Source organism: Dendropsophus ebraccatus, chromosome 4 (genome assembly GCF_027789765.1).
Source record: "Dendropsophus ebraccatus isolate aDenEbr1 chromosome 4, aDenEbr1.pat, whole genome shotgun sequence".
In the NCBI taxonomy this organism is placed as follows: Eukaryota; Metazoa; Chordata; class Amphibia; order Anura; family Hylidae; genus Dendropsophus; species Dendropsophus ebraccatus.
Window position 1 is genome coordinate 102,850,938 of NC_091457.1, and position 22,915 is coordinate 102,873,852.

Below are 22,915 nucleotides of genomic sequence, written 5' to 3' on the forward strand. Positions count from 1 at the left end.
TTATGTGTTTTATACACCCAGTAGGGACTTTTTGCATTGGAGATAGAAAGAGAATAGAGGAAGCTTGAGGAAGGGACATGGGAAATGCTTGTGTGTGCATTGTGCACTGCGTGGCTGCTTCTCAAGGAAGCTGAACCAAACTGTGAAGGAGATGCTGCTGTACAATTATGAGCACAAGCGGTGGTGGTGCAATATTTTTTTAATGCAACCAATTTTTTTTTTTTTACTTGATGTGATGGATATGACGTCACACAATTAATTGTATATCGATGATGGACGTTGCATTGTCTATGTGGATAAATCAAGTTTTTTGACTGAAATGCACCTTGTTAGTGGGTTTCCCTTGACTGTAATGGTAAGGCTGGGCTCACACTGTGTTTTTGCAGTCTGTTTAAGGTATCCCTTTTTATGTGTAATCCTGATTTTATTGACAGCCAAACCCAAAACAGCATATACAATAGCAATAAAGCCTTAGTACATGGAGACCTGCAAGTCACCTGGCGTCACATTTTAAAATATATAAGGAGCAAGAGAAAGAACAGTGTAGTGTCAACATTTCCAAACCTCTACACCACCAACACTGCAGTGCTCTACAATGCAAACGGCAAGCGTGATAGTTGTCCTGCAGGTTATAAAGGAATAGAATGAGAAGAAAGGAGAAGAGGCTGAGGTAGGAAACGGGAGAACAAGGAGAGGGGAGAGGAGGCAGGCAGAGGGCAGGCCACAGAACCAAACGCCGCAGCAAGTACAGCGCTATAAGAGCATGAAGCACCCCTATCTAACGGGTGAGGGCAAGGAAGGCCTCTGAGTCCATGAACAAGCGCCAAGGGAACCACACCTTATCAAATTTAGCAGACTGCCCATGAGTCTCTGCAATCAGTTCCTCCATTCTACCCAGTTCCCTGAGTTTACTAAGCCACTCCACTATTGTAGGTACCACGGGTGTTTTCCAGTGTCAGGGGATAACCATACGTGCCGCAGTCATAAAATGCCGCAACATCCCTTTCTTGATGGTGGCAAGAGAACCCGGGATCTGTGACAATAAGGTCATCTGTGGGGAGTTGACGACTGTCCTTCCAAAATATGCGGTATAGATGGTTAAGAACTTATCCCAAAGCTCTCGAATGCCCAGACATGCCCACCAGATGTGTAGCATGTCGCCAGCCTCCGTGAGGCATTTCCAGCAGCAGTCAGAGACCTCAGGAAACATTGTATGCAAGGAGACCGGGCAGTAATACCACCGCAAAAGGATCTTGTAGTTTTTCTCCTTTGCCTTAACGGCCATGGAAACACCGTCAGTAAGTTCGCAGATTTTCTGGAAGGACTGACCGTCAAGAGACACATGCAAGTCGCGTTCCCACTTGTCAAAGAAGGAAGTCCTGTCAGGGTTTGCAATACCGACCAGAATCTGGTATAGTACAGATATGCAACGTGGGATAGCAGAGGTGGAAACAACCAGGTTGTCAAAATCTGTGAGTGTAGCCCTCGGGAAAAGGGTTCGTACGAATGAAGCTAGTTGCCCATACTCCAGCCAGGACAACCGACGGTCCGGGGACTGAGCCTGAAGTGTCACCACAGATAAAATGGCGTCACCTGTCATGCAAACCCTACCTCTAGGGCAGTCAGACAGTTCCCACAGAAGAAATCTGCGCGTCTGCAGGCCAGGCTGGAATGATGGGTTCTGGAGTATCGGGGAAAACGGTTCCTGTACTACAGATAGTTTGTATTTAGCAACGCACCTATCCCAGACGCATAGCGTGTGTGGGACAAAGAAGGGGAGACCAGACAGTGATTGGCGTATCCCAGGAGAAATCCATGGCAAGAGAGAGGGTGTAGTCGAGCATAATGAAAACTCTAGATCCACCCACCTCTTAGAGCCCCGACCCACGCAGAACTCCACGCAGTACAGCTGCCTCATGATAGAGATGCAGATCAGGTAGCCCCATACCTCCCACAGACCTAGATTGAGTCAGGTTGGAATATGCAATCCTGGGTTTGCTGTTTCCCTAGATGAATTTGGAGATAACCCTGCGTAGAGTCCTGAAGAAGGCAACGGGGACCACAGTGGGGATAGTTTGAAAAATGTATAATAGTTTAGCGAGAATGGCCATCTTTATAATAGCCATCCTACCAAACCATGAGTTCGGATTCAGAAAGTAAGAGGTCATGTCCGCGAGAACCCTGTTCAACATGGGGGGTATATAAGGCATCCCTTTTTAAATGGTTACTTGTACACAAAAACTTGGCCAACCACTTTTTTGTGTACACAAAAAAAAGGAAAAAAATGCATTTTTTTTCCCAATAATAATGGAAGCCAATAGATCCAAATAGATTGCACACAATTACATCCTCCCCTAATAAGCGGCAAGCAGACAGAAAAAACAGTGTCAACCCAGTCTAACAAAAAAAAGCCTTCAAAACCAGAAAAATGTGAATAGAGACTAAGGAGACAGAGAACATTAGTGGCGGAGCAGAAAGCAAGGCCACATGTATGGCAGTGATAAGTTGGGTAATCCTGAGACAATAGAGTTGGAAGCAGGGACTGAGCGTGGTGCCTCTCACAAGTGAAATAAAAGTCTAAAAAATATGGCACTGACCCTGAACTCTTCTCCCAATAGTCACAGAGGTCATGCACCATAAAGGATCCGAGTCAGTCAGAGAGCACCTCTTTATCACCCAGAGTCCTTATTGTCTGAATTGTATGTGAGACTTTACAGACGGGGGTTTTTCATTGGGAATAATTTAGTAATGTTGCTGCAGCCGCCTGGAGGTGACAAAGCTTTTGGATATAGTAGATATCCATTCTAGGTGGCCCCAGATTGCAGTGTATGTGTGTGTGTATATATGTATATATGTGTGTGTATGTTTATCATGTTGGATCCATGCCAGAACAATAAGAAGAATGTATGAAAGAGTGCAGAGTTAGGGCATTTAGGCTCTTGGAAAGCCAGGATGAAGACCATTATGGGAAAAGCCTAAACAAACTGTTTTTTGTTGACCACAGGGGCTGGGGAAGAGTCGGCTGGCACAGGAGAGATGCAGGAACCTGTATCTTCTGCTGGGTGTTGCCTGGTGTAGAGGGGGATATCCTTTGGCTGCACTGTATGAATAGAGAGCGCTGCATTCCCACTCTGCACACCCTTATTGGGGATTACCTCCTGTCTGATCCTTGAGTGGCGATCAGACAAGTCACTAGTAATTTACAGGCTGTGTGTCACTCATGGCTCTTATGTGTTGCTTTAAGCTTTTAATTACACAATGACTTCTATGAAGAGCTTGGCTGATTTCCGCTATCCTCTACCGCCTTTGGCACACCCCAGCATGGTCATGTCAGAGCAGCGTATCTGCTGTTGCTAATGCAGTACCAACCATCAGCTGTAACCTGGTCCCATCTACTTCAGGGCTTCCACCCACCCTGCCTTTGCAAGCCCTTGTCATGATCGCAATACTCGCACCTTGAGTTAGACATTGACAAAAGGGGCCACCCTGTTGTTTCCCTGTCTATGTTCCAATACTCGCAACCGAGTGGGACTTAAGGGGTTATTTTTCAGGGTGGTGTGGTGCTCTCCCCATCATGGAGGCACCCCGTTGGCAACAGGCTAGAGATATCTGGCTATCCCGTGTTTTGAGACTCGTAACTGAGGCTCCACGGACTCTTGTTTTGCATATTTAAATTTTTGGGGGCATCAGTGGAGACTCTTGATTGAGTACTTCATTGGAATTTTTTTCGCTGTTCTCCTTGAGTTCAGTGATTACTGTGTTTTGTTCAGCCACTGGTAGTCAAATGCTTAAAAGTTTGGACGAACTCAAGCATGCTTGAGGTTTGCTTATGCCTACTTATACTTTTACCAGCTATTCCATCTATTACTGCTGACAACCAGTCCCCATATAATGTCTGAGAGGTTGTCACATGGTTATCACAAATTGAAATGGTGATATAATTACGCTTTGATCAGATACAAGATCCACACACCTTATACTATACTAGCAGCTATTACTGCTGACAACCAGCCTCTATATCACGTGTGGCAGGTTGTCACATCCTAGTCCCATTACTGACAGAGGTTGCCATTATATTTACTGAGTAATAATAGGTTGCAGACCTAATATGTTCATTATTAGATGTCCTTGCAGGTGTCTTGTATAAAACACTGTGTGTATGTTGGGGGGGGGTCGCTAGAGGTATTTTCCTGTGTGTTATTTTTGGCCAGTGCTGAAAACTTGCAACCTGTAACAATGGAGAAGAGAGAAAACATCCTGAAGAAACACACACTTGTGCCTTGCTTGACAAGAGGGTGTGGCTTTTTGAGAGCAGAAGTGGCTGCACTGACCAGACTGAAATCGTTATATTTGAAATTAAACTATAATTGTTTAATGTAAATGCAGACAGCGATCAAACGACCAACGAGAAATCGTTCATGTGTCGCTGATCTTTTGATTTTGTGCTGACACCAAAATCATCGCTCCCACATTGTTCACTCTCTTGCTGGGATCAGATGGAGTAAATGATCGTAACTAAGGACTATTCTGTGTAATATGGTGAACCATGTCAAGTAGCCCTGGTTTGTTAATCTTTAGAAATCATTTAGTCTAATAGGACCTTTATGGTTTAGACAAACTGATTATCGTTGAAAGATCGCATTTGAGTGATAATCAGCTCGTGTAAACAGTGAACGATAAAGCCACGAGCGAGAAATCTGTCATGGTGATCTTTCAACATGTTCTCAAATCATCGTTGGTCGTTCACTGATAATTCGCCAATCGCTTTGTCTAAACAGTCTGTCACAGATTCACCCTATGTGTGAGATGGCCTTCAGCGATCTTAAAACGATTGCAATAAAGATTTTTCCAAACGATTTAGACTGAGATAAACGCTAATCATTATAAAAACCAAATCGTTGCCTCAAAATCTATTGGGCGAATTATCGCTCTGTGTAAAAGGACCATTTGAAATGATTGTGGTAGAATCCAGTTTATTTGAAAGCACTGTCACACCCTTTCTAAAATAACTCCTGTCCAGAGAGGGGCATATGTTACTCCTACACTGTGTGTGGATTAGCTGGAGTTTCATAGACTTCTGCAGAAAATCTCATAGATAACGGCAGAATGAAGTGACTGTGATGAGACTGTGAGGATCTGGAGCAGCCATCATGTCTTGTACTTAGCAATTCGTTTATCATTTTATGAGTTAATTTCTGATTTTGTGTTCTCTTGACAGGATCCAGTCTTACACCATGCAACCTCGGGACCCCCTTGTAATTTTCTGCATCCTGCTTTGTTTTTGCTACACCATCGCAAGGGATCTTAGTCCACCAACTCCTCGTGTGCAGCTCTCCTTTCGTGGTAAGACAACTCTATTCTGTCCCAGAAGAGGTTAATCTTCCATTTGTTATGATCATTTCTCTGCCGCTCTGCGGGAGTTGTTCCGGGAGGAATGAGGGGAGAGGGGCGATTATGGGAGGGAGGGTCAGCGCAATCAATGCAGGTTATGAAATCAGTAGAGAGACCTGTCTGTTATGTAGTGTGTGGCTTAGCATTAACACCATATGCTCCAGGTAGCAGTGTACACGATAGAAGACTGAGAGCTCTCTGATAAGTGGAGATGCTTGGCTCTGGCTCTTTCAGATGATATAAAATATTACAGCAGCTTCAGGATGAAACATCTGCAAGAAAATATAAGACTGGTTCATAGGTTTAGGACTCATTTTGCTTTTTACTTCTGATTTGTTGAGCCAATAGTTAAAGGGCTAGTAACACTGAAAATCCAGAGCTTGTAACAATGACACAACTCTTACTTTAAGAATACATTGATGCAATGCTGCATATTTAATGGTGAAGATTTCCACCATTTAAAGGGGTTATTCAGTGCTACAAAAACATGGCCAGTTTTCCCCCTCTCTTGTCTCTAGTTTGGGTGGGGTTTCAAACTCTGTTCCATTGAAGTAAATGGAGCTTAATTTCAAACGACACCTGAACTGGAGACGAGAGGGGGGAAAAGTGGCCATGTTTTTGTAGCGCTGGATAACCCCTTTAACTTATATTGGTAAATGTGCAACAGATTCAATATATGTGAATAATACCCTAACAATATATGGTCCCAGATTTTTTGCAAATTTCTGCAACTTAAAATCAGTTCCTAGGATTGAATGGGATTGTGTATGAATACAGGGGAGCATGAACAGCAGATGGGGAACCTTTGGCCCCAAGCTGTATCAACATTACAATTTCCATCACGACTGGACAGCCATATTGGGCTAAAGTGGTTTTCTAGTATAGAAACCCCATTTTCATGTACCCTAGAAGGTAATTATAAGTTAATGAAAGAGCATGTTCTGTATCTTCATCCTATATTCAGAGTGGAGAGCAGCTACAAAGAGCATCTGGAGGACCTGTGCTCTCCTTCATTAGGGCGGGTTCACACTACGGAATTCTCGCAGACAATGTCCACGGAATTCCGTCAGCTGTCCGCCCGCACAGGCACGCGCTTTTCCGCCGGCTCCATAGACACCATTCTATGGGCCGGCGTATTCCGCGATCCGCTAAAAGAAGTGACATGACACTTCTTTCAGCGTATAGCGGAATACGCCGGCCCATAGAATGGTGTCTATGGGGCCGGCGGAAAGGCGCCCAGATGTGCGGGCGGACAGCTGACGGAATTCCGCGGACATTGTCCGCGAGAATTCCGTAGTGTGAACCCACCCCTACAGACAGATGTATTTTTAGCGGACACTGTGTAATGCTTCACTTCCCCTGTGGGGGTGCTGTCCTTATCACTTCTTACAATGTTTCCCTACAGATTACAGCCTCTCATTGCTTGAGCTCATAACAAAGCAGTGAACCCCATTAAATACACCACTTCCTGTCTGGCTTCCATTATTTGTGCTTTGATTCTGACAGGATTGTGCCACAAAAAAACTCAAAACTTATATTGCATCATAAATAAAAGGGAATCAAATACAGTACCGATCTGCACCAAACGGCTGTGCTTTGCACCAGTCAGCCATTTTCTGTGTCATAGAGACACCGTTCCTGCAGGCTATTCCGAACTATGTCGCTGGTGTCAGTGAATCAGCAGACAGGCAGCAACACGTTTGGAAACAATTGTCGATGTGAGAAGCGCACATATTATTGACTATGACATGTCTCCACTGTTCACGGTAAATTGATTCTACAATGTCTAAACAAGCTTAAATGGCACTGTATCCCCAATAGCAGCTGCTGCTGCCCCCCGGTGTGTGGGGTGTCTCTTACAGTTGTCCTGCTGTATGTCCCTGTGACTCGTCATGCTCCTTGTTCATACATTATAATTAATCCTCTGTCTTTCTGTTTTTCCTCTAGTCTCTTCCCTCCCTCCCGCTTTTGCGCACCTCTCGTTTATATGAATGGGGCTCCTGTACTATGAATTGGGGGTCCCTGCTTTCCTGTGTATCTCCCTCCTCCTCCTCCTCCTCATTACCTCCTCCTTATTACCTCCTCCTTCTTACCTCCTGCTTCCTCATTTTCCAGCATGTTCTCCTCCACCCCCTCCCCTCCCTCTTCTGTAATGACTGAGTGTAGGGGGTCCCCTGACAGCCTCAGTACAAGCAGGTATAATTATCTGCCAATCTTGGGGCTTTCTCTCTCCCTCTAAGAGCTGCTTGTGGCTCACCAGCCTCCCCAACCTGATATTAGGCAAATGAAGTCCCCCCCCCCCCCCCTCTCTGCGCTGTCTCTTCTACATTTACATCTCCAGCATTCAGTCCAGGTAAATGACTTGGATTCCTACAAGTGTCTCCTTATCTCCCAGTTGGAGGCAATTCCTGGAATCTGTATGTAGGAATAGTTATGGGTTTTATAGGCAGTTCTGTCGCCTTGTTATGCTGTGTAATATAGCAGCTCATTAATGAAGATTGTGTATTATATATGTGTGTATAAATGTATATTCTGGCAGTCCTCTATGTTCACCTCACATGCAGAGCCTGTGCTCCACCCCAGAAATGTTTCTGTTTAGTTGGTCCCTTTCCAAAATTCCTTTTAACTCTCCATCTCTGTAGGACTATTTAATTCCAGAACCTCCTTCTTCCCGCTGCCTTTTCTCACCATCACCCCCTTCTCGTATCTCCACCCCCCCCCCCCCCCCCCCCCGAAACGTGCCGTGGTTTCCTCCTTCCTGCGCTCTACCTATTTCCCACCCCCCCTTCCATTCCAATAAAATGAGCCATAGCTGCTAGTGACTCCTGGAGGGTACTTTGTGTGTGTGTGTGTGTGTGTGTTATATGTACAGGTAAAATCCTCTGTGTGTTCTGTTCCCTTACACCACATGTGGCGTGATACCTCTAATCTATGTGAGCGTATGTGTATATGGCACAGGGTGTGATATTCCTATGTGTAATCCCAGGCATATGGCTGAAAATTGAAAGGTTTAATTATACACATATGCTGTAATATCCCTTTAGGAAATGATGCACATATGTTGTCATATTCCTAGAAGTAACATTCCACATGTGCCGTAATAATGGCAGGGATATTACTCAGGGATACTTCTGCTAATACTCGGCATGTGGTGTCGTTTCTGCCAGCGGAGCAGAAGTGTGCTGCCTCAGGAGGAGTGGGCTTAAGGCTCCACATGTGCTGCAGTAATAGGATGCATATGCACAATAGCACCATACAAAGTCTCTGCTCTCTTAAACCAGCACAGCCGCAGCTAGGAGGACCTTGTTGGTTTTGTAGGTCTGCACGGCCGCCTGTTTCCTTGGAAAGCCTTCCAGGTTGTGGTTTCTAAATCCAGGTTGAGTTGGCTCATTTCTCTCTTCTCCTGCTTCCACTGTTACATTGGGCCTTCTTGTTACTAAACTCCAGTAAATCTTCAGGAGTTCCATTCCTAACCCCACCAGCTGAACTGCAAGTCGTAGTACAGCATGAATCCGGCATTGTTTGTGCTTTCCTTACCTTTTCATTCTCTTTTTCCAATGCTTTGCAGAATTGCTCTGCAGATCAGTTTTGGTAATAACTATGATGATTTATTATTTTTAGAGCACCCATATGCCAGGGTGCTGCATGTATGATAACATAAAATAACTTATATGAGACATGATCAAAGCAAAAGTCCCCATATGTCAATTGTCAGTATAAAGTGTATGGGGGGGATCCTCCCGAGTCCCCATCAACAGATCATGTCAGAGTTCATAGGGTTGGGCTTGATTAAAGTTTACTGCCAACCCCTTTGTCCTCGAACAGACAAGCCATCACAGGAGCTTGCTGGCTGCAGCTTACCCCTTTCTCTTATAGAGAATGTATAGGAGGACGGGAGAGAGAACTGTCAGCTGAACAATTGTTCTGCTGACCGTTATTGAAGGTGTATTGGCTCCATATTACTCCATTCATTTAGTTTATACGGGGATTTGATTTGTTTTGTTTTTTTAATACAAAATGTACAATTCACAAATGTACATAGTAGTCATGTGGAGTGTTTTGTGACCTTTGCTACAAAAGGTGGGGTGTGGTGGCCCCACTTGCAGCTTTTTTCTTTCTCTGATGTTGTAGCCTAGCCCTTCTGTGCCAGTCGGTGCCATGCGAGCCGCAGTCAGGTAACGCTCCCTCTGACAGCAGTCCCAGCGAGGGTTTATTGACTATAAACACTGTAATGTCATTTACATGTTAATTATCTCCCGAGCCTTACAAGACCATAATTAGAAGCTAATTGACACAGACAGGATGGTAATGGGTTTTCCTGGCACAATGATTTCCTATGGGTACCAGTGCGATGTGCAGCGGGCTGCTCCCCAGTGCTTATTAACCAGTTCACGTCAAGAGCTGCATTACCTGTTAACCCTTCAGTATCAAGATCTTATGACTGTGTCATAGTGTTTATCCACATGTAGTTTTGTCACCCTACATATAACTTAGTATATAGAGCTTCTCTGTCATAGATGGATCGTTCCCACACGACAGCCAATGCAATACATTTGTTATAGAGAAAGGACCTTGTATATTTGGAAGTATTTGCTACCCTTATTGGAATGGCTGATCTTGTATTGGTGATGAATTTATAAGTGTAGCGATGTTGAATCCGGTGACTGCCGACTACAAAAACCATTATGAAACGAATCCCTGAAATGTTCCAGCCAGTCTGATTATATACACTGTAGGCATTTGTTGTCAATGACTATTGTTACTGGTCCGATTATTAACATCTGTGGTCACATTTTAGTTGTGCATTGAATATGAGGTAAATAGACTGTAATTGGTATTGAGGATTCAACATAATACTACACTATACTCTGCAGCATAAAAAGATCTATATTCAGAGAGGGGCAAGGTTGTCCTGTTTATTGCTGGACAGGACATGATCTGCATCTGCGGTAATAACGTGATAAATAACACTGATATTTGTCAGGACGACTTTCCTTTGGGTGCAGCAGATCTTGCCTGGTTTTGTGCCGCGGGTGGATTAGCACCTGGAAGAGGTCAGAGGTCACAATTTGACGTTATCTCATGTCCATCACTCTCCTTAATCCCAATTCATTGGACTTGGGCTCTTCACAGAGAAAGATGGAAGTGACAGCTGCCAGTCACCCTTCAGCTTATCAGCCCCTCAGCATTGTGTCACATCAAAGAGTATGAGGAAGGGTTAAGTGAGTGGGTGTCTCCCGTCTGTCAACCACTGTCACCCACATTGTGCCAGGACTCTGAGCAGAGGCTTGCGAGGTAGAATTGGTGGGACACTGATGTGTTTTAGTAAATGACCCCCTCATGGGAGACCCTTCAGGTCAGAAGTGATGAAGTGGTAGGTAATCTTCTTTAGAATAAAATTAGCATATGACTCCCGCTCTAAGGGGACAGCGATCTGATGTATTATCTACCGCTTCAATAACCAGAGGCCACAGCACAAATATCCCTTATAGTAAGGAAAAAAAGAAGGCGAAAGACACAAAGGGAAATGCAAAGTGAGGGAATTAATAACATGTTGTGCGGTGAGGGCTCTGAATATCTGCCATTGTGGTGTTCCCAGGTCCATCTCTGAGTAATCACTCAGATTATGTTGTGCAGAAAAAACTCAGAATGCAGATATTTCATATATATTGCTGTTTATTCTGTTTTGATGCAACATCTGCTAGTTTTGTTGCCAAGACCCTTTGGTACCCTATAGGTGTTCCTACCTAGGTGCAGTAGTAACCTGGCAATTTTCACCATTACCCAGTTGTAGTAGTGACAAGTGGTGTTTACCCAAAAGCCTAAGTGAGCTACTTGTGAGGATCAATAACCTCAGTGTGCGCTGTGTGTATTGTGTCTGTAATAACAGAGGTGTAACGTGACGACACCTGATCACACTCCTAGCTCTGCCGGATACTGATACTGTAAGTGAAATTTCAGCTGGGCTGGGGCTCTTGGTGCACCGCGGTGGATAAATGATGATGTTTACCCAGTGTTCTCGTCTAGGACTAGGCTCCCTCTCCCGCTGTGTAAGGTCACATTGCTGGCTTACAGAGTGTCAGTAAAATGAACGTGGCCCTGGACACATAGACTCCGTTCCTCACGGCTGTTTATTTGTGCTTGAGTCTTACTATCACTATGTTTTATAGTTCTAAGATCCTCTGAGGGGAGAGAGGGCTGAATTTCTTAAGTACCTGTACTTTCTGTAAATGTCCATGCTTTCGAATCAGCCTGAAGGTGTGTGTATATAATATATATATATATATATATATATATATATATATATATATATATATATATTATATATATATTATTATATTAAGCAAAGATGGCAGTGAAATGTCACTAGCATTGCACTGAAAATGGATGGAAAATACTCTTTGAACAGTAGGGGAAAGGGAATGCATTGCTCTCTGCAACATAGGTTCCTTCACAGATCAGACTGTAAAGAGGTGGGTGACCACTGCTGTGGACTGTGACAGTGATCACTAATAGAAAAGTAGTAGCCTCCATACGAGGCTACTCTGGGACCTCTAGGGAGTTTTTGCACCGTGCGTGGGCTACATCCCTGTACAGGTGACTTGAAGCTATTCCCTTCATATCTGGTCTCCGATAGCTGTGCAGCTTCCTGAGCCTTGCCTCCTGTCTCCATCTTTGTGCTGCATATTTCCAGTCTCCTCTCCCTCAGTTGATTATCTGCAAGTTGTCCCTGAAAAGATAATTACCTGCCAGGAGGGATCGTGTTGGTGTGCGCGAGGAAGCGTGAGTGTGTTAATCTGTGTGTGATTGAGCCTGAGACTGCTGCTGGGAAGCACGTGTGTGTCTGTGTGTAAAGACATCAGAGGAAGGCAGCGGTCTTCTATGATCCTATATATTACACTATGTGCCTGTGAGCCTTACGCAAGCATACATACTAAAACTCCTAGCTGGAGTGTGACATTGGCTTGAAGGGAAAGCTACCTTGAAAAGGTGGTGTATGAGAGAACCGCTTTACATATCCTTTCTTTTAAGCATATATTCATAAATAAAGCATGTGCTTGTGTGTTTCTTTTTACACGTCTATCCTTTTACCTGTTGATTTTCCATTGTTCATAATCTGACACAATTCTACAGAGCGCCACCACTGTCCTTTTATACGTGATATGAGCAGGGCCGTATTTTTATCACTAGGCACCCGTGGTCCGGTGCCTAGGGCAGCACCTTGCAGTGAGACTGCACCAGGGGGAAGAGCTCAGTTTTTCAAAATTGTGACTTGGTTTAAGAGCATTGCTTTGGGTTAAGAGCTCCCTGTACTGGGTTGGAGCGCAAGTGGAGGAGGGGCATGGTCAGCATAGCGGGGTCTACAGCTCTGTACTCTGACCCAGGAAGTCTCCCTCACCTTCCAAATCATAACAGATCCACTTCAGGCTGGGGCTTACATCAGGGGACAGGGCTGTGGTGGTAATCTCTTCATAGCTATAGCTGTAACCCCTCTCTCCCCGGACAGAGAGTGCTGCATGTATGTGCCTACATCTGCCCTGCTCATTCCTTCATGCTCCCTGCAGTCTCTTGTCAGCCCTTGTGTTTCCCATCCTCTCCATTACTGTACAGTAACTTATAATATCACAGATTCTGCTGTTTCTGAATGTTTGTTTCATCTGTTTTACATGTTAAGAATAATAAATCATTATTTTTGGGGTGTGGAACCAATTGTCTGCATATCAGTAATTTCTTATGGGAAAATTTGCTTTGGTTTAAGAGTAGATTTGGATTACAAGCACAGTCCTGGAACGAATTATGCTCGTAATCCAAGGCACCACTGTATGTGTGTATGTATATATGTGTGTGTGTGTATATATATATATATATATATATATATATATATATATATATATATATATGTATGTATGTCTCCCACCTACTGTTCAGACTTGCCAGTAAATCTGGTGGTGTTGTGTTTTTTTTGGGTTTTTTTTGAGGGTGGGGGTGGTGGTATGGTCGTATTGGTCAGGTCTGGTATAGCAGTGTTATCCAGTCACAGTGTGGCTGTATTGGTCAGGTGTGGTATGGCAGTGTTATCCAGTCACAGTATGGTGGTATTGGTCAGGTCTGGTGTGGCGGTGTTATCCAGTCACGGTATGGCGGTATTGGTCAGGTGTGGTATGGCAGTGTTATCCAGTCACAGTATGGTGGTATTGGTCAGGTGTAGTATGGCAGTGTTATCCAGTCAGTGTGGCGGTATTGGTCAAGTCTGGTATAGCAGTGTTATCCAGTCACAGTATGGTGGTATTGGTCAGGTCTGGTGTGGCGGTGTTAAATGTGACGCCTAGATCTATTACCTACCAATCTACCAATCCTGTGGTGATAATTCCTTCAGAAACTAGAAAATTATGACACTAATTAGTGAGTGAAGATGAGGTGTCTTCAGTTTTAGTGCCTAGGGCAGCAACAGCTGGTAATACGGCCCTAGATATTAGTATCCATAGGTCATATAACCAGTGCCCATGTAAAGCTCAGTATACCGGATGTATCTTTTACCTTACAGAAAACATATTATTTAGTACGTGACATTGTATATTGAGTGATTAGTCCTGTTGAATATCCATGTTTATCATGCCCTTATACATGGATAGCTATATAGCATTCTGGTTTATGAAGGGCAGTGAGGAGGCAGACGCCCAGACTATACCTTTCTGGGAGTGATTCTGGGCTGATGACAGAGAACAATAGCCATAGGGGCCCTATTACACAGACAGGTTTATCTGACAGGTTTTGAAGCCAAAGCCATGAATGAATTAAAGAGGAGAAATCTGTCTTTTCTTTAAGACCTGTTCTCTGTTCATAGTCTGTTCCTGGCTTTGGCTTCACTGATCTGTCAGATAAATGTGTGTAATAAGGCCTTTGCTCAGTTCTGTGAAGGTAGCGTGACCCTTAAACACGGTCACATGGTTGTGCTTCAGTTATTCTGGATCCTCTTCAAGGAAAGCAGAAAACTTTCTGTGGGCCGTGGCTCCAGGACTTTCTCTCCTATCCATTCTCCTTGTCTCTTATGTGTCTTGGTGATTGTCCAAGTCTCCTGGTGACCACATACTGTAGTTCTCATTTCTTGCACTTGAGTAAGGTGTGGAGGATGGGAGGTGCCAGAGGAAGTGCAGCCCCATCCACAAAACTCACTCAGGATTTCCTTTACCAGGGAGTCACACACTCATCAGTTCTGGAAATAACCAAAGCCATTAAAATGATCTCTATCTGTGGATTCTGGGCTTCTGTATCTAATCCTGGCATGTGACCTACTGTCTACTAAGTTGCGGTATTAAAGCCTGTGATGCGAGATAGTTAGTGTCTGATTCTGGCATGTGTATTATTGCCTCTGAATTCCGTATAGCATTTATTACCTATACACTTTAAGGCTGGGTTCACACTACGTATATTTCAGTCAGTATTGTGGTCCTCATATTGCAACCAAAACCAGGAGTGGATTAAAAACACAGAAAGGCTCTGTCAACAAAATGTTGAAATTGAGTGGATGGCCGCCTTATAATAGTAAAAAACGGCCATTATTTCAATATAACAGCCGTTGTTCTAAAATAACAGCAAATATTTGCCATTAAATGGCGGCCATCCACTCAATTTCAACATTGTGTGAACAGAGCCTTTCTGTGTTTTTAATCCACTCCTGGTTTTGGTTGCAATACTGACTGAAATATACTGACTGAAATATACATATACTGACTGAAATATACATATACTGACTGAAATATACGTAGTGTGAACGCAGCCTAATGGTGCGTTCACACCTACAGGATCTGCAGCTGATTTTCTGCAGCAGATTTCATTTAAATAACTGAACACAGCATCAAATCTGCTGCAGATCCTGTAGGTGTGAACGCACCCTAAGGGTTACTGGGCAGAGATTGGACCATGACTTTCTTTGCTGCCAGGAACTTCCTGAAAGGTCACTGAGGTCACTGACCTTTTCCTGCTATTGTCCACTTACAGGGATTAACCTGAGGATTAGCACCTTCTGATCTGTCCCTACATAATAGGGACCCACATAAAAAAAACTCCAAATCTCTTTATCTGAGGAGTCCTCTTTTAACATCCATATTGTTTGTCTTGTGAATCCTGTCCTGTGGCGAGAGATGCCCTGGGCTAAAGGGGGAGGGGGGGGGGGACTATTTGTTTACACAGTTACCCTAGATATAAAAAGCTAAAAGGCAGGGGATGGAGCGGAGCTGCCATGTGTACACCCTGGCACAACTGGGCACCTTGATAAAGTGTATAAGTAGACCATTCTCCAGACTCAAACTAAATGGGTCTCCTCTTTTTATGGGGTCTATTAGTGTGGCCCCACTTTCTCCCAAAGTGTAGGACTTGCAGTATGCCATCATAAATATAACCATTACTATTGTTGGGTGAGCAGCACTTACACCATTGGCCTTCTTGATGCAGTATTGTTGCCGTAAGTGGCACCACAACCTGCAGCTTGTGAGGTTTAGCCTCTCTTGGATTTCCAGCCTTCTTTTATAGGAGGGAACAAAGAAGCCCTGGCACTTTGCACTGGAGAATTTATTAATGTTATGAGAGGACAGATGGATATGTGAAAGGTACAGTACCATGTGTCTCCTCGACCTAACAGTTATGTAACATTGTCAGCAGTTCTGTATGAGAATTGCAGATGACGCATTCCCTTTAAGTAAATATTATGGCCTTTTGGGTATTTCTCATTTGTGGAGCAGGGTTCCATACTCTAGAAATCCTTTATGCTGACAGTGCTAAAATCCCTTCAAACAGGTTGTTAATTGATATGATTTCAGTATGTGACCCACATATGGAGTGTAAGCTCCTTTGCTGCAGGGATTGGTGTGAAATCTGCTGCTCTGTCTGGATAATACTGTGTAAGTAAAGAGGATAGGGGTAGAGCCTCCATTGATTAGTGGTATTCTTTCTTTTGGATTAGCAGTAGCCACATGTCTGCACCGTGTTCCGGCATCTTCTCTCTGCGGATAAAACACCGATCTCATAAAGCTTTTATTGTTTTGTTTTGCATGTTTTTGTTGGAACCCAAATGACACTGACGTAATCTCTTTACAGGAGCAGGAGAGCGGCTCGGTTATTTTACCTCTGTCCTACAGAGGAAAATGAAATGCATAAGGTTTTTCAGGTTTCTGGGGCATACTGCATAAGCTTAAACAAAAATAAGAAACTGCCCCTGATGGACAAGAAAGGAGCAGTTTATGGGGAAAAGGAAAGATTTCTGTAGTATTGGTGTTCAGCATTTATTTCTTCCCCCCCCCCCCAAACAATTTATGGAACAGCAGATGAAAAACTATATGGAAAAACTGAAATGGATAAAATTCATTGTTATTGTGGGTCCCACATACTATACTGTACATGAGGCAGATGTAGGAGACACCAGTCAGAATACATCCTTTAACCCCTTAAGGACAGAGCCTGAAATGGCCTTAATGACAGAGACAAATTTTATGAATATGACCAGTGTCACTTTAGTCATTAATAACTTCGGGATGCTTTTACCTATCCGGCTGATTCTGAGATTGTTTTCTCGTGACATATTGTACTTTACATTTCTGGTAAATTGGAGTCGATACTCATAACAAATCTTTATGAAAAAAACCCAAATAATGTGAAAAAATGTGAAAAAATTCATTTTTCCAACTTTGAAACTTCTTTGCGTATACAGAAAGTGGTTATACCACATAAATTATATATTAAATAGCATTAGCAACATGTCTACTTTATGTTGGCGGCATTTATTAAACTATCTTTCATTTTTTTTAGACGATAGGAAGCTTAAAACATTAGCAGCAAATTTCCAAATTTTCAGTAAAATTTCAAAATCAGATATTTTTAGGGACCTGTTCAGGTTTAAAGTGTATTTGAGGAGCCTGTATGTTAGAAAGCCCCACAAAGCACCCCATTTCAGAAACTGCACCCCCCAAACTCTGCAAAAGCATATCCAGAAAGTGTTTTAACCCTTTAGGGGAGTCACAGAAATAAAAGCTAAGTGTGTAAGGAATTTGAAAATTTTAATTTTCTGTGCAGAGATTTTATTGTAATCCAATATTTTTCATAATTATAAACCTATAACCAGAGAAATGCACCCCAATAATTATTGCCCCGTTTCTGCAGTTTATAGAAATACCCCATATGTGGCCGTATTGCGCTATTTGACGCAACCACAAGCCTCAGATATAAGGGAGCGCCTAGTGAATTTCAACGCCTCCGTTATATTTGGTCATTTTTGACTGTACCACTTCAGGTTGGCAGAGGCTCTGGGGTGCCAAAACCTAAAAAACACCCCTAAAGGGACACCATTTAGAAAACTACACCCCTCAAGGAATGTAACAAGGGGTGCGGTGAGCATCTGGACCCCACAGGTGCTTCACAGATTTTCTGAACAATATGGCGTGAAAAAAGAAAAATTTATTTTTTACACTAAAACGTTGTTCTAGCCTTCAATTTTTCATTTTCTTAAAGGGATAAGAGGCAAAAAAAGACAAAAAATGTGTAGCGCAGTTTCTCCCGAGTACAGAAATACCCCACATGTGGCGATAGAGTGCCAAGGGGGCGCAGGACGAGCCTCCAAAGGGAAGGAGCGCCAATTGGCTTTTGGAAGCCGAATTTTACTGAAAAGGATTTCAAGGGCCATGTCGCATTTACAGAGCTCTCGTGCTGCCAAGACACTGGAAACCCCCCACAAGTGATTCCATTCTGGAAACTACACCCCTCAAGGAATCTAACAAGGGGTGCAGTGAGCATATGGACCCCACTGGTAACGGGCACAAATGTGGAACAATGTGACGTGAAAGGGAAAATTTTCATTTTTTCACTTTCATGGCACAAATGTGCCCATCATCAAGGGGTCCATATCCTCACTGCACCCCTTGTTAGATTCCTTGAGGGGTGCAGTTTCCAGAATGGGGTCACTTGTGGGGGGTTTCCAGTGTTTTGGCAGCACGAGGGCTCTGTAAATGCGACATGGCGTTCATCATCCATTCTAGCCAAATCCAACCTCCAAAATCCAAATGGCGCTCCTTCCCTTTGGAGGCTTGCTCTGCGCCCACATGGCGCTTTATGTCCACATGTGGGGTATTTACGGACTCGGGGGAAATTGCTCTACACATATTGTATGTTTTTTTCTCTTTTAACCCCTTGTGAAAATGATAAATTCAAGGCTAAACCAACATTATAGTGTAAAAAATGTAATATTTCATTTTCACGCCACATTGTTCCACATTTGTGCCCGTCACCAGTGGGGTCCATATGCTCACTACACCCCTTGTTACATTCCCTGAGGGGTGTAGTTTCCATAATGGGGTCACTTGTGGGGGGTTTCAACTGTCTTGGCAACACAGAGGCCTTTTGAATGCAACATGGCCCCTCAAAATCCATTCCATCCAAATCCAGCCTTCAAAAACGAAATGGTGCTCCTTCCCTTCGGAGGCTTGCCCTGCGCCCACATGGCGCTTTATGTCCACATGTGGGGTATTTACGGACTCGGGGGAAATTGCGCTACACATTTTGTTTTTTTTCTCCTCTTTTAACCCCTTGTGAAAATGATATATTCAAGGCTAAACCAACATTATAGTGTAAAAAATGTAATATTTCATTTTCACGCCACATTGTTCCACATTTGTGTCCGTCACCAGTGGGGTCCATATGCTCACTACACCCCTTGTTACATTCCTTGAGGGGTGCAGTTTCCATAATGGGGTCACTTGTGGGGGGTTTCAACTGTCTTGGCAACACAGGGGCCTTTTGAATGCAACATGGCCCCTCGAAATCCATTCCATCCAAATCCAGCCTTCAAAAACCAAATGGCGCTTCTTCCCTTCGGAGGCTTACCCTGCACCCGCATGGCGCTTTATGTCCACATGTGGGGTATTTCCGTACTCAGGGGAAATTGCTCTACACATTAAATGTTTTTTTTATCTTTTAACCCCTTGTGAAAATGAAAAAACATGACAAGATTAATGATTTAGAGTAAAAATTTTACAAAAATTACACTAAATGTTGGTCTAGCCTTGATTTTTTTCCATTTCCACAAGGGGTTAAAAAAGAAAATGAACACAAAACGTGTAGGGTAGTGTCCCCTGAGTACGAAAATACCCCACATGTGGGCATAATGTGCCATATGGGCACAGGGCAAGTCACCAAAGGGACAGAGCGCCATTTAGAGGCTGGAATGGAGGATGGAGGCCATGTCGCAATTACAAAGCTCCTGTGCTGCCAGGACAGTAGAAACCCCCGACAAGTGACCCCATTCTGGAAACTACACCCCATAAGGAATCTAACAAGGGGTGCAGTGAGCATATGGACCCCACTGGTGACGGGCACTTACGTAGAACATGTGCCGAGAAAATAAAAAATACAATTTTTTTCATTTTCACGTCCCAAATGTGGCCGTCACCAGGGGGCCATATCCCCGCTGCCCCCCTTCTTAGATTCCTTATGGGGTGTAGTTTCCAGAATGGGGTCACTTGTGGGGGGTTTCTACTGTCCTGGCCGCACAGAGGCTTTGTAATTGCATCATGGCATCCTCTAATGGGAATGGCGGCCATACCTACTTAGCTGGGGAAAAGGGACAATTCTAATTTATTTGGGGGTATTAGGCCAATTATTAGTTTATAAGGTTGGAAATGACAGGTGTCCATCAAACTCAACCTGTGTTGATCCAGAGGAAGGCAAAAAAAAAACCCTCGTAAGGCAGACGACAGTAGCCTCATCACAGGGGAAAATTCCTTCCCGACTCCATAATGGCGATCAGAATAATCCCTGGATCAACGTGACCCCTGAAATAGGAATAAGGGACAGAATTTAGATAATGTAGAACCCCAGTGACGTGTGGTGCGCCTTGGAGCGATCCAGTATGCAGAGGCCGGGGTGATCAGGACAGGTGTCACACGGGAAAATGGCGTCCTTCCTGATCCCCCTGTTATGCCACACTCTGCACTTCTTCTGGGGTCTCCTGTTCTCCAGTGTGGGGGACGTCACCTGGAAAATGTTGTCCTGGTGTGATACGGGGTCCCTCATATCCAGAAGTGCTGGGTCCGCTCCATGGCTGCTAAATATTAGGGCTTTATTATTGCTTCTGATATGTTCGGATCGTGCCGCAAGCTACAGTAGCTCGGGCAGCGAGGGACCGGAAGAGGGGGTGCTGGTATAAGAGTTACCCCCGTAACGGTGGTAACCTTTATCCAGCAGTGGGAAGATCAGTTCCCGAACGATCTTCCCACTTGTTCCGAGGATGGGGGGGGAGGGGGCATCTGGGGGCTGGATTCGGGTGTCCCTTCCTACATACACTCTAAGGGTACATGCACACTGCGGAATCGCGACAGATAACCCTTTGTGCATTCCACAGCTGGCACCCACCGGCGGACTGATGCAGGCGCACGTCTCCGTCCGTGTCATAGACTCCATTCTATGCACGGGCGGATTCCGCTCTCCGTCCAACGTGTTCATTCTTTGGACGGACGACGGAATCCGCCTGTGCATAACATGGAGTCTATGACACGGGTAGAGACATGCGCCCGCATCAGTCCGCCGGCGGGTGCCAGCTGCGGAATGCACGAAGGGTTATCCTTTGCCATTCCGCAGTGTGCACCTACCCTAAATCTGTAAGTGTACCCAGAGGTACGCTCACAGAGTTTGTAGAATTTCACTCCATACCGTCATCTCTTATTGGGACGGTACTGGCGGAAAAGACGTGTCTGGGGGGCAGCGTACGCTACGCTACCCCCCAGACATGTCATTGGAGGATGAGGATGAATGGAGGAAAGAAGGATCCCCCCATTCATCCTCACTGGCTGTTTCGGTGTCGGAGGCAATAATAACGTATGCGTCCGACCCCGAAAACACCCTGGGGGCCATCTTTATACGGGGATTGGTATATGGGGTATGTAGTGGTGTAGTGTCAAACTTTATTCAATGTAGTGTGGTGTAATGTAGTGTTTTTTACGTGTTTTTTTACAGTAAGTATAAAAAAAAAACCTACGCCAACAAAGGAGTTGGTGATATATTCTACTGCCACGGTCTGCACTTACGCAGACCGTGGCAGTAGAATATAGAAAAAAAACACCCTACGCCAAAAAGGAGGAGTTGCTGATTAGCAGCGCACTTTCGTGCCATGCTGATCAACACTCAGCGGCGATAGGGTGCGGAAAATAGAAAAAAAAAAATTTGAAAAAAAAAAAAAATAAAAATTTCTACATTCTGAACATCCCTATAGTGGCTGATACGTGTATTACACATTATCAGCCGCTAGAGGGCAGCAGAGCGCAAAATACGGAAACAGCCGACGCTGGAGCCGAAAATAGCCGAGAGAAGCCGAACGTGACGTCACGGAAGAAGCCGAAGACCCGAACGAAGACGAGGATGCCGCGAACCCGGAAGACGCCGATCAGGAGCCCGGGACAGGTGAGTAATGTACAAATACCTGCTCTGGACCCCTCGGCTGCCTAGCTGAGGGGTCCAGGGCAGGTATTTACTATTTTGTGGGACTCTGATCGCCGTGCCACCGGCCCGATCGCCGTGAACGGCCGGCCGGCCGTTCACGGCGATCGGGCCGGTGGCACGGCGATCACCATTACTTTTTACAGTAATGGCGGTCGGTGCCGTCCTCGGACAGCACCGACCGCCATTTTTTTCCGGGTCATCGGGTCGCCGATGACCCGGAAAGGTTCCGATCGCCGCTATTGGCTGATCTGAATTGATCAGCCTATAGCGGCGATCGTAAGCACGGGGGGTGTTAACCACCCCCCGTGCCGTGAAGCTAAGATGGCCTGCTATGATTTATAGCAGGCCATCTTCCCCGACCGCTGTGTGTGAACACGCAGCGATCGGGGAAACATCGGGCGTAAATTTACGCCCTGATGCGCCAAGTACCAGGGCGCGAGGGCGTAAGTTTACGCCCGATGTCGTTAAGGGGTTAATATCCACTAATATCCAGTGCGTAAACATAAATGCCCAAATAATATAGTCCAAAACGCACAGAAGAATATAAATCAAAAACGAAAGATCCACAAGGATCATACAAAATGCAGGACAATCATAGAAAATTATAATTAGATTCTTTATTCAAACAGTTACATTTAAAATACACAACAATAATGAATGAAAACAATAAAAGACAGGGAAAAATGAAACTGAACCAAATACATAAATTGGCGAGGGGACATCTTACACTACTTTATTTGTTGGTGATTTTCACCAGTGTATTTACCTTACCGAGTAACTGTAGTTTCAAATAGGACTCTGTTGGTTTACAAACCCATTTTTTGTTGCTAATTACCTATATGTACAATATTTATTGCGTATTGGAGGCTGCCTGCATTGCCACGGTCATTGCAATCCTGATCAATTGATATGCAAGTGCAATATATGATTTCATAAGAACATACTTTTATGTCCCCTCGCCAATTTATGTATTTGGTTCAGTTTCATTTTTCCCTGTCTTTTATTGTTTTCATTCATTATTGTTGTGTATTTTAAATGTAACTGT

At 44.3% G+C, this 22,915-nt stretch overlaps 1 protein-coding gene across 4 annotated transcripts in view; it reads left to right on the top strand.

Annotated features, from left to right (window-relative positions):
• SEMA3F (semaphorin 3F) overlaps positions 1-22,915 on the top strand; it is a 75,421-nt gene that overhangs the window by 17,362 nt on the left and 35,144 nt on the right. For all 4 annotated transcript variants that reach the window (XM_069968664.1, XM_069968665.1, XM_069968666.1 and 1 more), the window contains exon 2: positions 5,219-5,343. In XM_069968664.1, coding sequence (XP_069824765.1) covers positions 5,235-5,343 — 109 coding nt within the window. In that variant the 5' untranslated portion in view covers positions 5,219-5,234. The remainder of the gene's footprint in view (positions 1-5,218; positions 5,344-22,915) is intronic.